The sequence below is a fragment of the Simochromis diagramma genome, unplaced genomic scaffold, assembly GCF_900408965.1.
Source record: "Simochromis diagramma unplaced genomic scaffold, fSimDia1.1 OVJJ01000531.1, whole genome shotgun sequence".
Lineage (NCBI taxonomy): Eukaryota > Metazoa > Chordata > Actinopteri > Cichliformes > Cichlidae > Simochromis > Simochromis diagramma.
The window spans coordinates 1,856,394-1,878,044 of record NW_024387353.1 but is presented as its reverse complement, the minus strand read 5'-3'; the positions used below and the strand labels follow the sequence as shown (position 1 = coordinate 1,878,044).

The following is a 21,651-nucleotide window of genomic DNA, read 5'->3' as shown; positions in this document are numbered from 1 at the left end:
CCCTCCCTCAACTGCTTGGGAATTAAAAAGGTGTTGGCTCATCGTGTCTGCAGACTTTGTTGATTATATTTCTATGACATTATTCTGCAGTGACAAAGTGAGATATGTCACAACAAAAGAGCGAAAACTGAAAAAGTGTTTGTTTACATTGTTGAATTAACACCGAATATAAAAGCTTCAGTGCTTTTTGGTACGGATTCTCCAGTTTTTTTATTTAAAAGTATTATAATTACGATTTTGATTATGTCCCCACATTCGGTGTCAATGATGGTGATGATACTGGAGGATAAACGTGAGCTCTAACACATCTGCTCAAATTTACACAGCTTTCACATCACTTCATTGTAGGGGTCGAGTTTTTCTTTATTTGTTACCTGTCTATGAATCTACAGTGTTCAGTTGAGTCACATTCCAAATATGCTGTGAAAAACTCTTTTTAAACGAGTCGTGCTGGAGTCAGTCAGTTCATTTCCATAGAGAGGCACTTTGCATCAGCAGCACCATGCTCCAGTGCTCTGGGAGAGTTTATAGTCCTGAGAGTTGAACACTGGATGACTGACAGTTGTCCTTCATCACAACAGAAGCCACAGAAATCCTCCTCATCAAAAACATGACTTTGATCTGCGTCCTCATCTGGACTCTCCTCTGCTGCTGCTTCACAGGTAAAGTCCAGAGAATCAAACTCCTCTCCTCTATCAACATCTGTCCCTCTGAAATGAAGCCCACAAAACCATGAAGCTGCTTTATGTTTTTGTCTCTGTGTCCTCAGAGTCCAGAGGACAGATCACAGTGACTCAGCCTGGAGCAGTGAGCTCTGCTGTGGGAGGATCTGTGAGCATCAAGTGTAGGACCAGTCAGGATGTTCATGTTTATAGCAACTATCACTATTTAGCCTGGTACCAACAAGGTGATGGAGACGTTCCTAAACTGCTCATTAGGCGTGCTCATGAGAGAATATCAGGGATTCCAGCTCGTTTTACAGGCAGTGGATCAAACTCTGACTTCACTCTGACCATCAGTGGAGTCCAGGCTGAAGATGCAGCAGTTTATTACTGTCAGAGTTTTCATGTTATCAACAGTCAGTATGTGTTCACACAGTGAAAAACAGTCGTACAAAAACCTCCCTCGGTCAGACTGAACAGAAACTGAAGTGACTGCTGCAGCTGGAAGATACTGCAGAGACTGATACAGTTCACTGAGGACACACACACACACACACACACACACACACACACACACACACACACACACACACACACACACACACACAGTAGTAAAGGTCCTCCATCTTTTTTTTTTTACCCAAAAAGGGTTTAATTTGTGAGAGTAAACTTGTGCAGTGTAAACAGTAAAATGTAAACCTTGCAGCAGTTAAGGAGTGAAAGGCCATTTTTGTTGAAACACTTGTTTCCTGGTTAAGAGCATTGCTTAGAAACTCGTCTTTGGTTTACTTTTCATTTTCTGTTTGGGAAGATTGGGGAACATAAGGACCTGTTTTCTTGTTTTGGCATTGCTCACATCCAAAACAAATAAACTCCTCTATACCAAAAACGAACCTTCTTATCAACTCACATGATCTTGTTGTGCAAATAAAGTCATCCTGTTTTTATCAAGCTGTATATTTTCAAACATGAACATTGTTAAAATGATTTGGTCGATGTTTCATCTTTCACTTTGTTATTCTCCTGGTGTTTCATTTGTTCAACTGTGATGCTAAAGTTCAAAAAACAAATCCCAGAATTGTTTTCAGTTAAGCTAAGCAGTGGCTTCATGTTCTAATTATCTTTAACATTACAGGGCTCTAGAATAACTTTTTGCCTTGGTTGCACTGGTGCGCCACTTTTTCAACCGCATCGCTTAACACCGCGGTTTTACATGTGCCCTTTTTTGGGGGGAAATTGCTGTCCATACAGACAATATTGATTTGTAAATGATTAACTAACAATCTTGTTCTTGTGCTTAAAGTGCTTTGGCACTCTTTGGCCATAAGAATGCAGAGATGGCACCGGGTGTTATGGCACGCCGTCTTTCTCTCGGTTCTGCAATGTTTGCATATTGTGTTCTTAGTGGTGTCCCTGCTAGCTTTGAAAACCCACTCCCTGTTGGTGTATGAGCGACAGACGCTTTTTAACATCCGTGACTCACTGCTGATGCTCCACAGTGTTAGCGAGCGATCTGGAGGAATCCCGCCGCCGTGCCGGAGGAGCAGCTTCGCCGTGATCGCTGCTCTGCGCTTCCACAGGCCCCGCTGGTTTAGAAACGTATTCCCGTTAACGACAAGGAAGCAAGATGAACAGCAATTTTACCTGCTAGCAAGGGAGGCTGGTTGGAACCAGGCTCTTGGAGCTAAACGCTCCTCACCTGTCTGCTAGCCAGCATCAAGTAAACAGCCTTCCTTGCAGCTTTTTATTCTGAGAACACAAACACCACTCGTTGTAAAACCCCTCTATGGTCACAAAAGGTTAAAACACTGCGTGAGCGTGTGCGTGTGTGTGTGCGAGTATGTGTGTTTGTGTGTATGTGAGTGTGTATGTTTGTTTGGTGGTGCGTTTGTGTGACCTCCTGCTTATCAAAAGGGTCATAAAAGCAGGAAGCTTACTAACCAAGAAAACAGAACCCTCACATAGGATGTCCCTATAATGAAACACTACAGCCTCCCCCACCAACAAACAGGCTGGAGAGGTGGTCAGAGACAAAGGAATGTCTTTGACCATGCTGCTTGAACTAAGTCTTACACATTTAAGTAACACAATGACAACATTTAACAATTTGACTCCAACAGTTCCCCCTTTTTGTCAGCTTTGTACTTAAATTTCCACTTATGCACCCTTGTGTTTGACAGTTCAGTATAGGCTTCATTCACACACAGCTCCTCACATCATCCACTTCCTACTGCTGCAAAAGTTCACAGTTAATACATGTACAAAACATGCTTAGCAATTATCCTACTTCTTATTCATCTCACACACAGTAAACTACATCCTGCAAGGAAACAAATGAATGTCAACAGTCAAAAACAAGAATCAATGTTCTCAAAAGAATATGCCACTACAATCCAAATGTTTTGCAGACATAGGCATTCAAACACATCCGTTGGTTTTTGGTTTGTCCATGTGGCTTCCAGCTATCTTCAAAGCTGTAGCCTGGTCAACACTCCTCTTTATGACCCCTTTCAAACCCCCAAATCTTCTCACTGTGGACACCCTGTGGGGTGATAGAGTCACCTGGTGAATCATCTGCATTTACAACTCCTCTCCTTTCCTGTTGTCACTGCAGAAAAAGTTTTTTATCTTAAAAATATTCTGCAATATTGCATAATTTTAAAAAAGTTTACATTTCTTCAGTATTGAACAGCAGAAAATAGGCTTTCTTGTCCGAGGTCATTGAAGTAAAAGAAAAAAAGAAAAAAAAAGACAGAGGCTGACAGCGCTGTAAACAACGGTAGACTGGTGGGTAATAAGCGAAGAAATAACGCAGAAAACAGAGATTTGAGACGGGAAACTGTTCTTGAAGTACAGAGAGAGAGAGAGAGAGCTGTGCATGAAGTGTGATTTTTATCTTGGTGGAAACAAAACAGTAAAGTAAGAGGGAATTCATGACGATGTTTATCAGATGTGAATAGTTTGTTGCTTCTTTTGCTGCTGGTTCAGTCAATTTTGCTTGGAGAGAGACAAAACCTGCAGCTCAGAATCAGCGCAAAAAAGACGTAAACAGCGCGACCCGACGCATCAGAATCAGTGAGCTGTCGGCTTTCAGCCCGATGGCGTGTCCGTCTACGTGCTGTCGTGTGAGAAAGCAGAGAAAGCTGATTCTGATGCGTCGGGTCCCGCTGTGTGTTTACACTGTGTGTCTTTGTGTGGAATCCGTTTACCTGCTCTCATTTACTGTTTGGTGGTTGATAAAATACTTTTGTGATCTTTAACCTGAGATTCCGGCGTTTCTGGGAAAATATATTTATGTTTAAAACTCGATTTAGGATTTAATGAATCAATGTCGCTTTATTCAAGCTACTCACCTCTCTCTATCTGCCTGTACGTTCAAACGTATAGACGGACTACATGAATATCTGAACTACGACCAATCAGAGAGGTCCCACCCCTGATTATCTCTGATTGGTTTAGACCACGATAGGAGCATAATGTGTGTCGGTTGTTGACCACAGGGAGAGTTTCAGAGTTGCAGAGAGTATTTTATTTATTTATTTTTTACTCGTGTAACGGATGCGGAAGGCTGATGTTTTATTTCCACAGTGTTTTGTGTTTTTTTAAAGGAAGGAAACCTTCCTCAAAACGGGCAGAGCAGTGGAGCCGCCGAGGGAAGAGCACACGATACAAAACTGTAGAATTAAAAATATAATTTATTATATTTAAATAGTTAAAAATGTAAAATGAATTAAAACAACCTTGGCCAAGGAGTAACACAATAAAACACAACATTAAAAGTCCAGTGGAATCCACCACGGCCTAAAAGTCACAGAAAAACTAAGAAATCCAGCGTAGTAATAAAAGAGGGAAACCCAGCAGAGTCCTCGCCTTCCTCCTCGCATTCCACGTCCTGGTGCACTGAAGAAAGGGAGGGAGCGGCAGTCACTATTCCTTTGACAGTTTACTTTATAAAAAGGGATAAGTCAAAGACTTACCCCGGTGGGCAGAGCTCTCAACTCCGCCCGCCGCTTCCTTAAACTGCAATCGGCACCGCTGTCTCACTGCTTCTGTTCTCCCGCAGTGCACAAGCCGGCTCTTGTTGTTATTGCCTTTTTTCCTCTCATCGTGTCTCTCTCCAGTCACTGGTAATCTCTTTTCCTCCCCAGTCGCTGGTCATCTCTCGCTCTCCCCTCTGATCGTCTGTGTCTTTCCTCTGTCTGTCTCGCATTCTTCTCTTGAACACCGGCTCCAACCCTCTTATGTGTCATTGAGCACTCTGTAAATTACCTTGCCTTTCCTCTCAGGTGTGTCCAATTAGTAAAAACGGGGGAAAGGGCGGAGTCTCTCCAGGACAATTTGACGGTAACTAAAACATGCAAACTAAATAAAACACTGCACAAAAATATAACCAATACATGCAATATAAAAAATAAATATGTACACTTCACATTAAAATACAGCACAGCAAAACAACATCCGTGCTTCCCTGGATGACACTCGAATAGTTGGTCGTCCCGCTGCGACTTGAGATTATTTTTAATCGCACTTGCGACCAAATTGGTTGCACTCTACAGCCCTGCATTACATTCAATTTTTCTAACTTAGCTTTGCTCCAGTGGTAATTAGAGTGAAAGGACTTGAAACTCAAAGTTTTACTCGTCTCTGTAAAACAAATTATTCATACCACCTTTACTTAACAGGAGCTTTACTGTGATAGTTTTAATACATTCTTCTATATTTAGTATGGTTTTAATATTTTCGTATTTTAAATTACGCAGGATATATGATAAAACAATAATTTACTTGCAAAGAGTTTTAATTTCTACACAAATACTTTCATTATGTGGAAAAAAAGTATTTGAGATGGAATTGTTTTATTTGATCTGAGAACAAAAAGAAATTGTTCATTGTTAATATATTTAGATCATATAAACAATATACAGGTACATTTAGCAAAGAAAGTAAGAGAGAAAAAATACTACAGACGGGCATCTGAGGGTGAGGGGAGCGTGCCAAGCTCCAATCGACAGCACAGAGGGAGTTCAATGATGGCATCATGATTCTGTGAGCAGCACAGAAACCAGAAGCTAGGGTGGTGATGGGGAATGACCGACGGCAATTTCCTATGAACATCACCTAATGCTGTGTCACTGTGCTAAGCATACTTTGACAATCTGAAGAGGGTCTTCCTTTGTGTCATTGTTGTTGTCATTTGCATCATGACCACTTCTACAAGACTGCTAAAGTGATTCAACAGGTGGGATCATAACAGCAGTAAAACAACTGGATCCAATACCCTTTCCGAGAAAGGTTTTCTGCAGAGATAAAAAGGACAATAGAGGAGTCATAAGTGTTCCCCCCACAGGAAGAATGCCTGAAGTGAGGCGATGAGGGTTGATAGAGGCCATAAAAAGGGGCTCTATCATATAATCATATATGCTTAGAGGTATCAATTGTATAATGATAGAGGTCTGATCCTTGGTAGTCTGCAAAGACTCTTCCAGAGTGTTCTGGCATGCACACACATCCTAAGGTCATGAGTGAGGTCGTACCTTCTTTATATAGTATGGGAGGACACCTACTCTGTATCTGTTTAAGTATAAGAGCCTTTTGTTTAGGTGGACCGCTGGACTCCTGGCACCAGCTTACACACACACACACACACACACACACACACACACACACACACACACACACACACACACACACACACACACACACACAATTCCCAATAAGAGGCAGCAAGCGGAGGCCGTCGTTGGGGTCATTTTGTGGTAGACACCGACGAGGCCTCCATTGCAAATAAATCGATCGATCGCTGACTGTCTCGTTTTCTTCATGATGAATAAGTCTCTAAACCAGCGGGGCTTGTGGAAACACAGACCCAACAACACCCAGATAGAAGACTAGTATTAATAACTGACTGCACACTTATTTCCACACTGTCATCCTCGAGTAGCTTTGAGGGAACGATGTCTTGCCCCAAAGACATTTTGTAGGTTTGGTGGCTCCTTAGAGTACGAGCACCTGGATGACTGAGAACCTTCACAGATCTATTTTCAAGCTGAGCTCAAAGGTCATAGCCAAGCTTTTTTCAATACACTGCTCAGCTTTCTTTATCATAATCGTACACATCATGGTTTTGTCAGCTTCATTTCAGAGAAATAATTTTTGCAAGATGAGAGATTGTTTCCCGAGACTTTCTCCAACTTTTCCTTGCTGTGCAAAAATGATGGTATTTGTTTAAGAGATCTACAGTGTGTGTGTGTGTGTGTGTGTGTGTGTGTGTGTGTCCTCAGTGAACTGTATCAGTCTCTGCAGTATCTTCCAGCTGCAGCAGTCACTTCAGTTTCTGTTCAGTCTGACTGAGGGAGGTTTTTGTACGACTGTTTTTCACTGTGTGCTCACCCACTGACTGTTAGGATAGTGAAAACTCTGACAGTAATAAACTGCTGCATCTTCAGCCTGGACTCCACTGATGGTCAGAGTGAAGTCAGAGTTTGATCCACTGCCTGTAAAACGATCTGGAATCCCTGATACTCGAGTGCTAGCATAGTAAATGAGCAGTTTAGGAACTCCTCCATCTTTCTGTTGGTACCAGGCTAAATGGTTGTTGTTATGAACATTCTGACTGGTCGTACACTTGATGCTCACAGTTGCTCCCACAGCAGAGCTCACTGCTCCAGACTGAGTCACTGTGATCTGTCCTCTGGACTCTGAGGATACAGAGACAAAAACATAAAGCAGCTTCATGGTTTTGTGGGCTTCATTTCAGAGGGACAGATGTTGATAGAGGAGAGGAGTTTGATTCTCTGGACTTTACCTGTGAAGCAGCAGCAGAGGAGAGTCCAGATGAGGACGCAGATCAAAGTCATGTTTTTGATGAGGAGGATTTCTGTGGCTTCTGTTGTGATGAAGGACAGCTGTCAGTCATCCAGTGTTCAACTCTCAGGACTATAAACTCTCCCAGAGCACTGGAGCATGGTGCTGCTGATGCAAAGTGCCTCTCTATGGAAATCATCAGACTGACAGAAACATGCAAGTTAGAATAGAATAGAAAGCCTTTTTTTGTCACTATAAAGTTGTACAAAGAGATACAGAGAAAATGAGACAAAGACACAAAGTTGCAGGGGGAGTAGTGCCAGAAACACATTATATTAGATTAATATTTCAAACATGACAAAATGCTGATCTTACAGCAGCAAAATGATTGTATCCCTACAGTTTAAACATTTCTTATGCACAGAGTGGATAGTCAAAAAAAATGAATCATCACAAATACATTATTTTATATTTATTACTTTAATTTTTTAGTCTAATATAATTCTTATTGTCACGGTTTCTGAGGCAAGCTGCATGGTGTTATGAATGAAGGACCCAAGATTCAGGCACAGGCTGTGATGCGAGTGAGCTTTTATTCCAACAGGTGAAAGTTTAACATAACTGTCTGTCCTGAATCAGTCTTATTAGGTAATGTTCAAATAATTTCATCATCCCAGTGTTTCCAGTGTGGGAGAAAGTACTCAGGGCCTTCAAGTTACACACTATGAAAGGCAGCAACAAGTTTAATGTTCAGAAACCTAAAGTATGTATCAGCAGCAGAATGGAGCTAAAAATAAATGTTGGTTTCAGTTCTATGAAGCTTTGAGTATTTTGGATCAGTAGCTGCTGTGTTTGTTGCATCATATTGCTGTAATTGTTTATATGCTTTATATATTCTGAGCTAAGTTGATCTATAGTGTTACATCATATTCTATAAGGATGTTATGTGTTTGTAGACTTTCTGCCCAGTTTGACCCATTTAGCAGAAGTCAGCCTGTTTAAGGCTCTGATATCTATTCTGTGTGACTTAAAGCAGTTATGACATGGTCTGATTTTCTCACCCAATAAAGGAATATTTACTATATCAGTCTACTCTTCATTCTATCAGACACAGTTATCACAGCTCGTACATTTTCTTTTTACACATATATGTAAGCATTGAGCCAAATTTAATAATGCCAACATATTAAACGAACAATGTTTGTCTCTTATATATAATAAATCTATATATACACTGTCACAGATACTTGTCTTTGAGTGAAGAAATGAATGACCAACAAGACATTTTCCTCCTTCATTTCTGTCACACAAAGCTGTATGTAACGTTTCTCGCGGTTAGTATCATGGTTGCCCGGCAACCTGAACAGCGCGACACAGGCTAGACCGTCCCATTTCACAAGCCTCTCACTTCCGCACTTCTCGTACTCATAGTACGCACCGTAGTGCGCGTACTTCAAGCGTGCAGACCCTGAATTGGGACACAGCCACGGGCTTTACACAGAGACCTGACTGAACTGGAACAGAGGGAGCATGGGAACCAAACCTAGGAACTAGAAATCATAGCAAAAGACATAACCAGAATAACCTAAAGCATAAGATAATAATAATTAACACAAAACACTGGGTCACATGACCCAGGACCGTGACACTTATAGCACTAGAATTAAATAATAAGGGAAGGATTCTGGATCAGCATCATGATGAAAACTTGTGGCCGTAGTATATACAGTATTCTGGAGAAGGTATAAAATGTCACCGTATGTGTGTGTGTGTGTGTTTTATGTGTATGGATTTTTTAAATTATTACGCATCATATATTACTGTCTATTAAACCTGATTTTTTCATCCCCATGATAGAACAGAGAAAACCCAACTCAGGAGTGGTCCAAACATTTATAATTCTTTATTCAATCATCTTCCGGAAGAGAGAGACCCCACACAGCCCAAAAGCCAGTTGCAAAATCTCTAGAAATCTCTGTACCAGTTGTTGTATAGCAGAGGTGCTCAAGCATAAAAACAATAATAAACACAATGCTTTGGTTCTATAACATTTTTCTATCATTACTTTATTTTGGATTAGGTGCATGAGCTTTTAAGTATGGATAATTAAATAATAGATTAATGAAACACCAGAGTGTGCCCTGTTCTGAAATGTACAGCAAGTGGAGAGTGACAGATGAGATGAGGAGATGGAAGAGTGACTCACAGGCAGAGCCGAGTTCATTTCCCACAGTTTTGTTGTTTAATGCTTCCGAGCGCTGTCACCAATCTTTGCATTTTATTATCATCTCATAACACTTCTTTAATCAGCTACCATCTCTGCTGTGGACTTTTTACTGTCTACAGTCTCAAAGCAACACAGACCTCCATCACTATCTGCAGCAGGAGCAGCAGCAACCCCTCAACAGCAACAGTGTTGTTGTTATTCAGCCTGGTTCTATGTGCCCTTTTGAACTTTGAGCACCCGTCCCTTCCAGCATCTCTGCACGGCCCTGCTCAGAATCATTCATCTGTTTTAGGTTGACATTTTATATGTTTTGTAGAATAACAGGACAAACTGTGAGACTGGAAAGACCTGAGTTTCATGCTCTGTTTTGTGACGTAGTGTGTAATGCTCAGCAGTATTATCATTTTAACTGGTTCTGTGCGCGATCTGAAGACACTAAGTGTTTGTGAGAGAACATAAAACTGTTTTGATGCATTTGTGAGGTTTTACCTGATGAGTTTGAAGTTTTGTGATTGTAGCTTGAAAATTAAATTTAATGTTTAGAGTTATGAGAAAGAAGGTGGAAGCATTAAAGTGATGTATCTTAACAGTTGTTAAATGTAAATGACCAAATTGGATTATTGGAATATAGTTTTATTGTGTTTCGTTGTTTTTTATGTAAAAATTATAATATTAATATGTTATGAAATTATGATTTAAAGAATTCATATTGTTGAGTTTGTTTGTTTCAGAGTCAGAGAGCCGTGTCTCTCTACAGTCAGAGGTTTTTGTACGGCGCCTCAATGAGTTTGTATCACTGTGGTACACGTTCGGTGGAGGAACCAGACTGGATGTTGGAAGTAAGTCAGCCTTAGAGCTTTTTTTTTTTTTATGTAATTTTCTTTTCTTTGATTTCATTTAATATGAAAGGCTAGGAAACTTTTTGTGTAACTGATTAATTATTTTATTCATAAATTTTGTCCTAAGAAACAAAGTCAGCTTTGGAAATGAATATTCAGACACTCAGGACGATTTCCAATGAAAATCTGGCATGTTTCATATTATTAATTATTCTTTCTAGTTCTGATGATAAAGTTGTATTTTGAGGGCTTGTAGGTTTAGTTCAGTCTAACAGAGTCAGAGAGCCGTGTCTCTCTACAGTCAGAGGTTTTTGTACGGCGCCTCAATGAGTTTGTATCACTGTGGTGGACTTTTGGTGGAGGAACCAGACTGCAAGTTGGAAGTAAGTCAGCCTTAGAGCTTTTTTTTTTTAATGTAATTTTCTTTTCTTTTCTTTAATTTCATTTAATATGAAAGGCTAGGAAACTTTTTGTGTAACTGATTAATTATTTTATTCATAAATTTTGTCCTAAGAAACAAAGTCAGCTTTGGAAATGAATATTCAGACACTCAGGACAATTTCCAATGAAAAAAGTTAAACTGCACAGAGTGAAGATAAAGATCCCTGGTGTTCTTATTGTATCATATCATTTAAAACAATGTAAGCAATAAAAAAAAACACACATGAGGTAAGTAGTGGTATTGAGTTTCTTATCCAGAACAAGCTGTTTTTTATTATGAAGAACTTTCCAGTGTAGTTTGAACATATTTCAGCTCAAACTGTGTGATGATTCTCTCTGTGCTGATATGCATGAGAGGTTTCTTAAAGGGAAGTGAAACAATGTGTGAGTGAATGACTGGTGGAGCAGAAAAAACACCTGACAGAAACTTCTTAACGGAGAAAATCAAATTGTGGTTCTTGTCCTCTAAGCTGATTGGTGTTTCCTAGGTGATGCCCGCCCCGCCCTGAAGGTGCTGGGTCCCTCCAGTGAGGAGCTGAAACAAGGGGAGGCTACAGTCATGTGTCTGGCCAACAAGGGCTTCCCCTCAGACTGGAGTCTGTCCTGGAAGGTGGATGGCAGTGGCAGCATCAGCTGGGAGGAGAGCAGGAGCCCCGTGGTGCAGGAGAACGACGGCCTCTACAGCTGGAGCAGCACCCTGAGGCTCCCTGCAGACCACTGGATGAAGGTGGGCTCTGTGACCTGTGAGGCCACCCAGGGCTCCCAGACTCTGGTCTCAGAGCCACTGATGAGAGACCAGTGTCCCCAGTCCTGAACTATATGTGACTTTCATGTTGGTCTTACTTTCACACTCCTTTTTTTTTTTTCCAATTTCTTCTCTCATTTTTCATTGCTTTGTTTAAAATTTAAAGTTTGTTTAAAGTTTTAAAGAATAAAAAAATATCTATATTAAATAAGAATCGAGTCTTTGTCTTACTTTTGTGGTGATGTGAATTTTAAACTCTAAATAATGATTTCCAGGGTTCTTATTGGAAACCAGTGTGCTATCTGTAGTCAATATGAGTCAGTAGAATTAAGTCACTTTCAATACATGAAGTAAAGCAAAGTTTATGTTAAAGAGTAAGTGCGAAGGGGAATTGAGAGACACTGCCATTACTAAGCAGGATATTAAAGACATTACATATATGCAAATTCATTGCATGCTGTGTAATGAAATGTTTCAGCATGTTGCAGTTTGTTGTATAAAACACTGACTGCGCAGGTGGAGCAGAAAAGCGCTGTATAAGAATGAGTCTATTCTCGTGATCAGTGTTGGGGTAGGTATTTTAAGAAGTCATTTAATATACAGAGTTTTTTTTGTTAAAAGTATTCAGTACGTTATTTTGGTGTGTTTTTTTCTGTAAAATCACCTGAAACACAACATGTCATAACTGTCATTGAACAATATGAACTTGTAGGCTACAGTCTCTCACACCAACATAAATCCCTATCCTAACGACGACACACATATTTTCTTTCTCTTGGCATTTAGGTATATGAATACCTGTCAAGGGTCCTTGACATACAGGTCTCCGACTCGGAGGACAAAAATTAATGTCCTGTGTCTTAGGAGGGCAGGATTGCTTTGCTTTTTCATTATACGATGCTTCGCAGTATTAGTTTTGCCTAACAACCTGTTTTTGACTCCTAAATTGTCATTAATGCAACTGCTCTACATAACAGTGTAACTGATTATAAATCTTTTATTCATGAACCTACACATTACGGTTTATTTACTAGTTGTATGTATTTTAACAGAGCAAGAGGTGGACCACACGTTTGAAGAGCTGCTGGTCTTTATAACTGGGGCTGACTTACTTCCACCACTGGGGTCCTGCAACATAGACTTTTATGATCAGGAGTCGGGGATACGCATCGATGTGCAGCTTATCCCTGTATCTTCCGAGACGTGTTGCATACGAGGATCAATTTAAAGATCTTATGAACACTGCATTAAAAGCATTCCTGGGATTTGGAAAGCTGTAGCTGCATTTACATGAACTGATGCTGGAAAGCTGTGGTTAAAACCTGTGGCCTTTTGGGAGGAAGTTGTGTTATTCTAAGTGTTCTGAAATGGGATTGCTCCTGGGCTTCTTCAAAATTGTACATTTTAAAAGTGTTTAGTATAAAAGTTTTTTGTTTTTACAAATGTGACTGTATATAGTTGTATTTATAGTCCCGTTAAGACAGGTGGGGTATGCATGCAACAAGCCATGCACCAAAAAGTGATGTTCAGAAAATGCTTCAAGTATTGGAAAGAAAATAACAATTCATCTAGAAATGTTCTTTTGAAAGGTTGTGCAGTCATGTGAACATGTGTCAGTGCTATTATTAGAACACATACTAATATACACAGAGGGTAACGAGGGAATACACCACAGAAGGCAGACACAGCTGAACCTAATCAGACATGACGAATACACTCACACAGAACGCAGAATCCAAATAAAACAGGGAACCAGAGAATAGCTCTGAGACACGGGTTGACAGAACATAAGGAACAGAGGGACGAAGAGATGCGACTGGAAAACAGAAAATAAATGAAACGAATCATATTAATAATCAAAAACATGAATAGGAAGTCAACAGGTCTTTGGACCATGGCAGTGTTGAAGAGCAAAAAAGAGAAAATCTAAAAACCTGAGAAAGAAAAGATGGAAATTTGATCATTTGACTGATTTGGACTTAAAGTTTCTATTTGAAGTATTTGCTAAATTGTGCAGATAATTATGACTCACTGACTTTTGGTGAGTTCATTTAGTGTCAGATTTTTTTTTCTTACAGAAATACACTGGGGCAAAAAAGTATTTAGTCAGCCGCCGATTGTGCAAGTTCCCCCACTTAAAATGATGACAGAGGTCAGTAATTTGCACCAGAGGTACACTTCAACTGTGAGAGACAGAATGTGAAAAAAAAATCCATGAATCCACATGGTAGGATTTGTAAAGAATTTATTCGTAAATCAGGGTGGAAAATAAGTATTTGGTCACCTGAAACAAGGAAAATCTCTGGCTCTCACAGACCTGTAACGTCTTCTGTAAGAAGCTTTTCTGTCCCCCACTCGTTACCTGTATGAATGGCACCTGTTTGAACTCATCATCTGTATAAAAGACACCTGTCCACAGCCTCAAACAGTCAGACTCCAAACTCCGCCATGGCCAAGACCAAAGAGCTTTCGAAGGACACCAGGAAAAGTATTGTAGACCTGCACCAGACTGGGAAGAGTGAATCTACAATAGGCAAGCAGCTTGGTGTGAAAAAATCAACTGTGGGAGCAATCATCAGAAAATGGAAGACATACAAGACCACTGATAATCTCCCTCGATCTGGGGCTCCACGCAAGATCTCATCCCGTGGGGTCAAAATGATCATGAGAACGGTGAGCAAAGATCCCAGAACCACACGGGGGGACCTGGTGAATGACCTGCAGAGAGCTGGGACCAAAGTAACAAAGGTCACCATCAGTAACACACTACAACGGCAGGGAATCAAATCCCGCAGTGCCAGACGTGTTCCGCTGCTGAAGCCGGTGCATGTCCAGGCCCGTCTGAAGTTTGCCAGAGAGCACATGGATGATACAGCAGAGGATTGGGAGAATGTCATGTGGTCAGATGAAACCAAAGTAGAACTTTTTGGTATAAACTCAACTCGTCGTGTTTGGAGGAAGAAGAATACTGAGTTGCATCCCAAGAACACCATACCTACTGTGAAGCATGGGGGTGGAAACATCATGCTATGGGGCTGTTTTTCTGCCAAGGGGACAGGACGACTGATCCGTGTTAAGGACAGAATGAATGGGGCCATGTATCGTGAGATTTTGAGCCAAAACCTCCTTCCATCAGTGAGAACTTTGAAGATGAAACGAGGCTGGGTCTTCCAACATGACAATGATCCAAAACACACCGCCCGGGCAACAAAGGAGTGGCTCCGTAAGAAGCATTTGAAAGTCCTGGAGTGGCCTAGCCAGTCTCCAGACCTCAACCCCATAGAAAATCTGTGGCGGGAGTTGAAAGTCCGTGTTGCTCGGCGACAGCCCCAAAACATCACTGCTCTCGAGAAGATCTGCATGGAGGAATGGGCCAAAATACCAGCTACTGTGTGTGCAAACCTGGTAAAGACCTATAGTAAACGTTTGACCTCTGTTATTGCCAACAAAGCTTATGTTACAAAGTATTGAGTTGTATTTTTGTTATTGACCAAATACTTATTTTCCACCCTGATTTACGAATAAATTCTTTACAAATCCTACCATGTGGATTCATGGATTTTTCTTTCACATTCTGTCTCTCACAGTTGAAGTGTACCTCTGGTGCAAATTACTGACCTCTGTCATCATTTTAAGTGGGGGAACTTGCACAATCGGTGGCTGACTAAATACTTTTTTGCCCCACTGTATGATTTTTGATAATGATCGATATTTAGAAATTGAGATTTATTTGAGCTGGTAAGAAGCAGAAGTCAAAGGTCATAAATGATTTTTTCTGATAATATTTTTTATCAACTGGGTTTCAAAAAATTAATATATTTCCAACTTTGTTTTCCTTTAGCAACAATGACATTTTCACTGTGTGTGTGTGTGTGTGTGTGTGTGTGTGTGTGTGTGTGTGTGTGTCCTCAGTGAACTGTATCAGTCTCTGCAGTATCTTCCAGCTGCAGCAGTCACTTCAGTTTCTGTTCAGTCTGACTGAGGGAGGTTTTTGTACGACTGTTTTTCACTGTGTGAACACATACTGACTGTTAGGATAGTGACCACTCTGACAGTAATAAACTGCTGCATCTTCAGCCTGGACTCCACTGATGGTCAGAGTGAAGTCAGACTTTGATCCACTGCCTGTAAAACGAGCTGGAATCCCTGATGCTCGACTGCTAGTGTAGTAAATGAGCAGTTTAGGAACTCCTCCATCTTTCTGTTGGTACCAGGATAACCAATTACTATAAACATTCTGACTGGTCCTACACTTGATGTTCACAGATCCTCCCACAGCAGAGCTCACTGCTCCAGGCTGAGTCACTGTATATTGTCCTCTGGACTCTGAGGATACAGAGACAAAAACATAAAGCAGCTTCATGGTTTTGTGGGCTTCATTTCAGAGGGACAGATGTTGATAGAGGAGAGGAGTTTGATTCTCTGGACTTTACCTGTGAAGCAGCAGCAGAGGAGAGTCCAGATGAGGACGCAGATCAAAGTCATGTTTTTGATGAGGAGGATTTCTGTGGCTTCTGTTGCGATGAAGGACAGCTGTCAGTCATCCAGTGTTCAACTCTCAGGACTATAAACTCTCCCAGAGCACTGGAGCATGGTGCTGCTGATGCAAAGTGCCTCTCTATGGAAATGATCTGAATCAAGGACATGTAATTATTTGTTCTTTGCACAGTTTTGCTTTCATCAGCTTCTGAAATGAAAAAGTTTAGTTTTTCAGTACAAATAAACAGAATAGAGCCCTTTCATCACTGTGAAAACAGGTCCTTGAATATTTAATCATAAATCCTTAAATAATTCTTTGTCAGTGATGCATTTTTCAGGTACAAAGAACATTTTATTATCATTTTTAATGAGATGTGCAAAGGGCCCTTGAATTCTGTGCATTTAAAAGTGGAGTAGAACCAACCACAAAATCACCTTCAATTCTTCATCAGGTGATGGTTTAAAGCAGGGGTCTCAAACTTGCGGCCCGTTTACTAACATGAAGAATTACAACACAATTTGGCCCTTGAAGTTCCCTTTTTGTTAGGGAGGGTTTGTGTGCTGTTGAGTGCAATGTTACAATAAGTTCTTTAAAACAACCAGAAAGACAGCACCAATGTGTTTACTTTGTAGTTCAATGAAAGGCTTCAGTTCGTTAAGAGTGTGAAGTACTGCGCTCACGTTTGCAGTTTTGTCTTGTTAAACAATATTTGACATAAAAAAATAAATAAAAAAAAAACACTACATTTTCAGAAATATTTGTTTTCTTGTTTGGTTGGTGTTTTTTCACTGCTTGAACACTAAATTGGCCCTTCAACGAGATGACAGTGCCAGCAGTGGCTCACAGCTCAATTAAGTTTGAGACCCCCGATTTAAAGGAACAGGAATACTGGTTATGTTTTTTGGACCTTGGTCGTTTTTTGTGATGAGAGGAGATGATCAATGTTGAGTTTTTCATGTTCCCAGAGTTTCACTTTTAATCCTGCTTTGATTTCATTACTGTGCTAGTGCTTATGAACTTTGTTGGAGTCTTGTGTTTGTTTTTAGATTCCTGTTTTGACTTTAGTTATCCTCGTGATATGTTTCAGGTCTTGTTCACGTTGGACCTTGTGGTGATTTTGTTATTTTTATTATTAGTAGTAGTAGTATTATAGCCTCCCCAGTGTTTCCATTTCTCTTATCTGCTCTGTTATGTAGTTTATTCTTCTCACTTTTTTAATTAAAGTTTTGGTTTGGTTCCTGTTTAACATCTGAAGAAAGTTGAAGGTCTAGATCACAGGTGTCAAACTCCAGGCCTCGAGGGCCGGTGTCCTACTGGGTTTAGATGTATCCTTGATCCAACACAGCTGATTTAAATAACTAAATGACCTCCTCAACTTGTCTTGAAGTTCTCCAGATTCTTGGCAATGAACTAATAATTTGATTCAGGTGTGTTGACCCAGGGTGAGATCTAAAACCTGCAGGACACCGGCCCTCGAGGCCTGGAGTTCGACACCCCTGTAGATTTTCCGTGCAGACTGTCATGGTCCTTCTGTCCTAGTCAGTCTGACCTGCTATTTCTGCCATTCTCTCCTCCACCAGCTCTCTCTCTGCCTCCACTATCACTGTGTGTGTGTGTTCTGGTGTTCTCGTCTTTGTGCAGCATCAGGACTTTGAGAAGAGTTTCCACTTCTGGGCCACAAACACCTGCTGGCAATCACACACCTGCCTGATGATCTTGTCAAGCGCCACTATTCAGGAGTGTCATGTGTCTTTGACCCAGTGTTTTTGTGTTTTTTTGGACTTGGTTATTTATTATTGTAGTGATTTTGTTTCTTAGTCTTGATTTGTGCTTCCTACTTTAATTGTTTATATTTCTATTTATTTAGTCTGTTCTCTTTCGTGTCCTGGTTCTCTTGGTCTCATCTGTGTCTTCTCTCCAGCCCATCATGTTACCCCCTCGCTGTCCCTCGCTCTCTGTCTCTATGTTGTGTTTCCTGTTTTATTTTGGTAGTCCTTGTCTCAACGTGTATTGTGTATAGTTTTGCTTCCCCCTCATCTCATTATAGCTGTGTCCCAAAACGTCGGCTGCATCCTCCGGAGGCCGCATTTGAAGGCCGATTACGTCACAGCCAGGCGACGAAGGCTGTCCCAATTCGTCAACTCCTTCAAATGCGTCCTTCATTTCCCCAAATTTGAAGGATGGGTCGGGTGTGTCCTTCGTGGCCTACCATATCCCAGAATTCATAGCGCGGCCCATCCAAATTTCAGCTGCCAACAATGGCACTAAGTTTTAAAATTACTATTATTAATCTTTCTGGGCCACAAAATAAACTTTTAACATATTTTAAGGCGAGAAAGTAGCTGCGTAAATTACAAATATCTGCTTGGTTTATCAAGACATCGCATATTTGCAAAAGTGTGCCGACGTTTTCGGAGACGTCTGTTACCCACCAGCTCGATAGCAAGCCGGGGGGTTCAATGGTCACTCCAGCCGGCGAGAGCAGCGGACTCCCGGCTTCATCGTTTTCAGACCCCCGCTCTTTCGCTACTCAGGTTAAACATGATATAAGTCACTCGGATAACTTAAAAATGAAATTGTTTGCCTTTTTTCTGTGTTTTATTTTTTTCCGGAGTAAATCGGTTTGGCTGAGATCAAAGTTATTAGATTATTAGATTGAATAAAACTTTATTAATCCATCGGGTGGGTTCCGCCGGGATTTTCACACAGCTGAATAAACGTTAAACAGAAAACTGATTAAACAGAAGTGTGAGACGGTCGAGAGTTTACGCCAGTGTCCTGTTATATTTTAGATAACAAGGAGCAGACGGCCGAGTTTATTAAACACCACCGACACAGCGGTGACGCAAATCTGAAGGCTAGACCGTCCCATTTCACAGCCCCGCACTTCCGGCCTTCTCGGTCTTTGAAGGACCCGGCCCACGTAGACCGCGAAGGCCGGGTCCTCCGAAGGATGCAGCCGATGTTTTGGGACACAGCTTATGTCTCATTTGTTCGTCCTGTGTTCCCATCTGTTGCCCATCCCCTCGTTATCCTGATTTAAATCCTCAGTTTATTTCTGCTTGTAGCCGTGTTTCCTTGAGGCCCACACTACACCCACTTTACTCCTTGTTCCTATTTTCAGAGTTTTGTGTTTTAGCAAATAAAGCTCCTTTTTTCAGTTCATCCCTTTGTTTGTGTTTTTTCACACCAACTCTAACAGGATTACATAAGCAGTCATCACAATGTAAATTCATAGGTGTCATTTCAATCGGCCAACGTGTTTTGCGAAAAAAAAAATTCGGGGGTGGGGTCGACGTTAAGTCTTCTCCTGATGTGCAAACTATGGAGCCCATTGATGGGTCTAAAACACTCTTTGGGAGGGAAATGGACTGGTTCTTTTACAGTGCTTTTGTGTTGTAGTCTGAGCACTCAGCTCTATCTGAGCTTTGGGCTACACTTTACACAACTCATTCACCCACAAAGAAATACAAGAATTGTTTCTTTGCTTTTCTTATGTAGGTGCTTTCTATATAACACTTACAAACATTCAGACTCAGATAGATGCACTGGACAGATGCTTCTGAGCTACAGCCAACCCAGGTAGTTGTATCATACTCAAAGTCTACTGTCAAGAGATCAAGAGTCATGTTCATGAAAGGAAACTGTTACTGGTTGCAAACCAGTGGTTACCCTCAAGAACTGGAAGACTGGATTAGACTTTGCCAGTTAAACATTTGAAAGAGCAGGAACAGTTCCAAGATGAAGATTTTTCAGCACGATTGGATTACAAAGGAGAAAAACTGATCTGAAGCAAATCACATCGCCTGTCAAAGATGGTGGAGCCAATGTTCTGGCACTGATGTGTATGGCTGCCAGTGTAGCTGGGGCACTAGTGTTTATTGATGATGTGAATGCTGATACAGGTAGCAGGATGAAGTGTACACATCTTTACTCTCTGCTCACATTCAACCAAGTGCTGCACAATCACTGGACAACCCTTCACAGTGCAAATGGATAATGGCTCAAAGAAAACTGTAAAAAACACCCACGACTTACTCTGGCAAAGAAATAGGATATTCTTCAATGGTCAAATCAGAAATTGAAACTGAAGCAGAAATTGAAATTGAAGATGGCTTCAGCAAAGGCCTGGTAGAGCATCTCAAAGAAGGACACAGCATTTGGTGATCTCCATGTATTCAAGGCATTAGGTAGTGATGTCTACAGAGGATTTTCATCCAAATATTAAAAACTGTTTTATTAACAATTATCTCGGTTTGTCCAATTAATTGTGTAACTCTGAAAATGTGGGACTATGTCTAAATATGGCTGAGATTCCTAAACAGCTGATACAAAACTAGACGTGGATAAGGAGCTTTATGGGCCTTGAAGGTCTGGATTTCAGTCAAGTCTGAATTGTTTAAGTCAGATTTCACTCTGTTGATGTACAAAGTAAAATTGTAAAAATGTGTCATCATCCAAACATGTTTGGATCTAACTGTATTTAAACTCATATTTGTATGATGGTTTTTGAAGAAGTCATATCAGCTGAGTCATTGCTGCTGTGCAAACAGTGAATTATTTAGTTGAGTTTGTTTGTTTCAGAGTCAGAGAGCCGTGTCTCTCTACAGTCAGAGGTTTTTGTACGGCGGCTCAATGAGTTTGTATCACTGTGGTGGACTTTTGGTGGCAGAACCAGACTGGATGTTGGAAGTAAGTTAATTAAACTGTGTTTATTAATAAATATTAGTTTTAAATATTACGTCGACTGAGAAAATTGTCAGGCGGTGGAAGGAATACTTCGAGGACCTCCTTAATCCCACTGATACGGAGGAAGCAGAGTCTGGGGATGAGGGGAATGACCCGCCAATTTCCGGGGGCGAGGTCACTGAGGCAGTTAAACAACTCCTTGGTGGCAGAGCCCGTGGTGTTGATGAGGTCCGCCCCGAGTTCCTGAAGGCTCTGGACGTTGTAGGGCTGTCCTGGTTGACACGCCTCTGCAATGTTGCGTGGAGATCAGGGGCAGTACCTGTGGACTGGCAGACCGGGGTGGTGGTCCCCATCTTTAAGAAGGGGGACCGGAGGGTGTGTTCCAACTACAGGGGGATCACACTCCTCAGCCACCCTGGGAAAGTCTATGCCAGGGTGCTGGAAAGGAGAGTTCGTCCGCTAGTCGAACCTCAGATACAGGAGGAACAATGCGGTTTTCGTCCTGGTCGCAGAACACTGGACCAGCTCTTTATCCTCTCCAGGATACTTGAGGGTGCATGGGAGTTTGCCCAACCAGTCTACATGTGTTTTGTGGACTTGGAGAAGGCATTCGACCGTGTCCCTAGGGGTGTCCTGTGGGAGGTGTTGCGGGAGTATGGGGTGTCTGGCCCATTGCTACGGGCCATTCGATCCCTATACAACCGTTGCAAGAGCTTGGTTCGCATTGCCGGCAATAAGTCGGACTCGTTCCCGGTGGGTGATGG

The 21,651-nt window shown here is 41.3% G+C and overlaps 2 gene segments (V, D, J or C); one reads left to right on the top strand and one right to left on the bottom strand.

The window, feature by feature from the left end:
* The first annotated feature begins 610 nt into the window (after positions 1-610).
* On the top strand, positions 611-13,623 carry LOC120718540. The segment is given in 4 exon segments: positions 611-662; positions 770-1,088; positions 10,878-10,915; positions 11,462-13,623. Coding segments are annotated over 4 exon segments (735 nt in total).
* Positions 6,959-7,519, bottom strand: LOC120718543. The segment is given in 2 exon segments: positions 6,959-7,360; positions 7,468-7,519. Coding segments are annotated over 2 exon segments (375 nt in total).
* Positions 13,624-21,651: the final 8,028 nt, after the last annotated feature.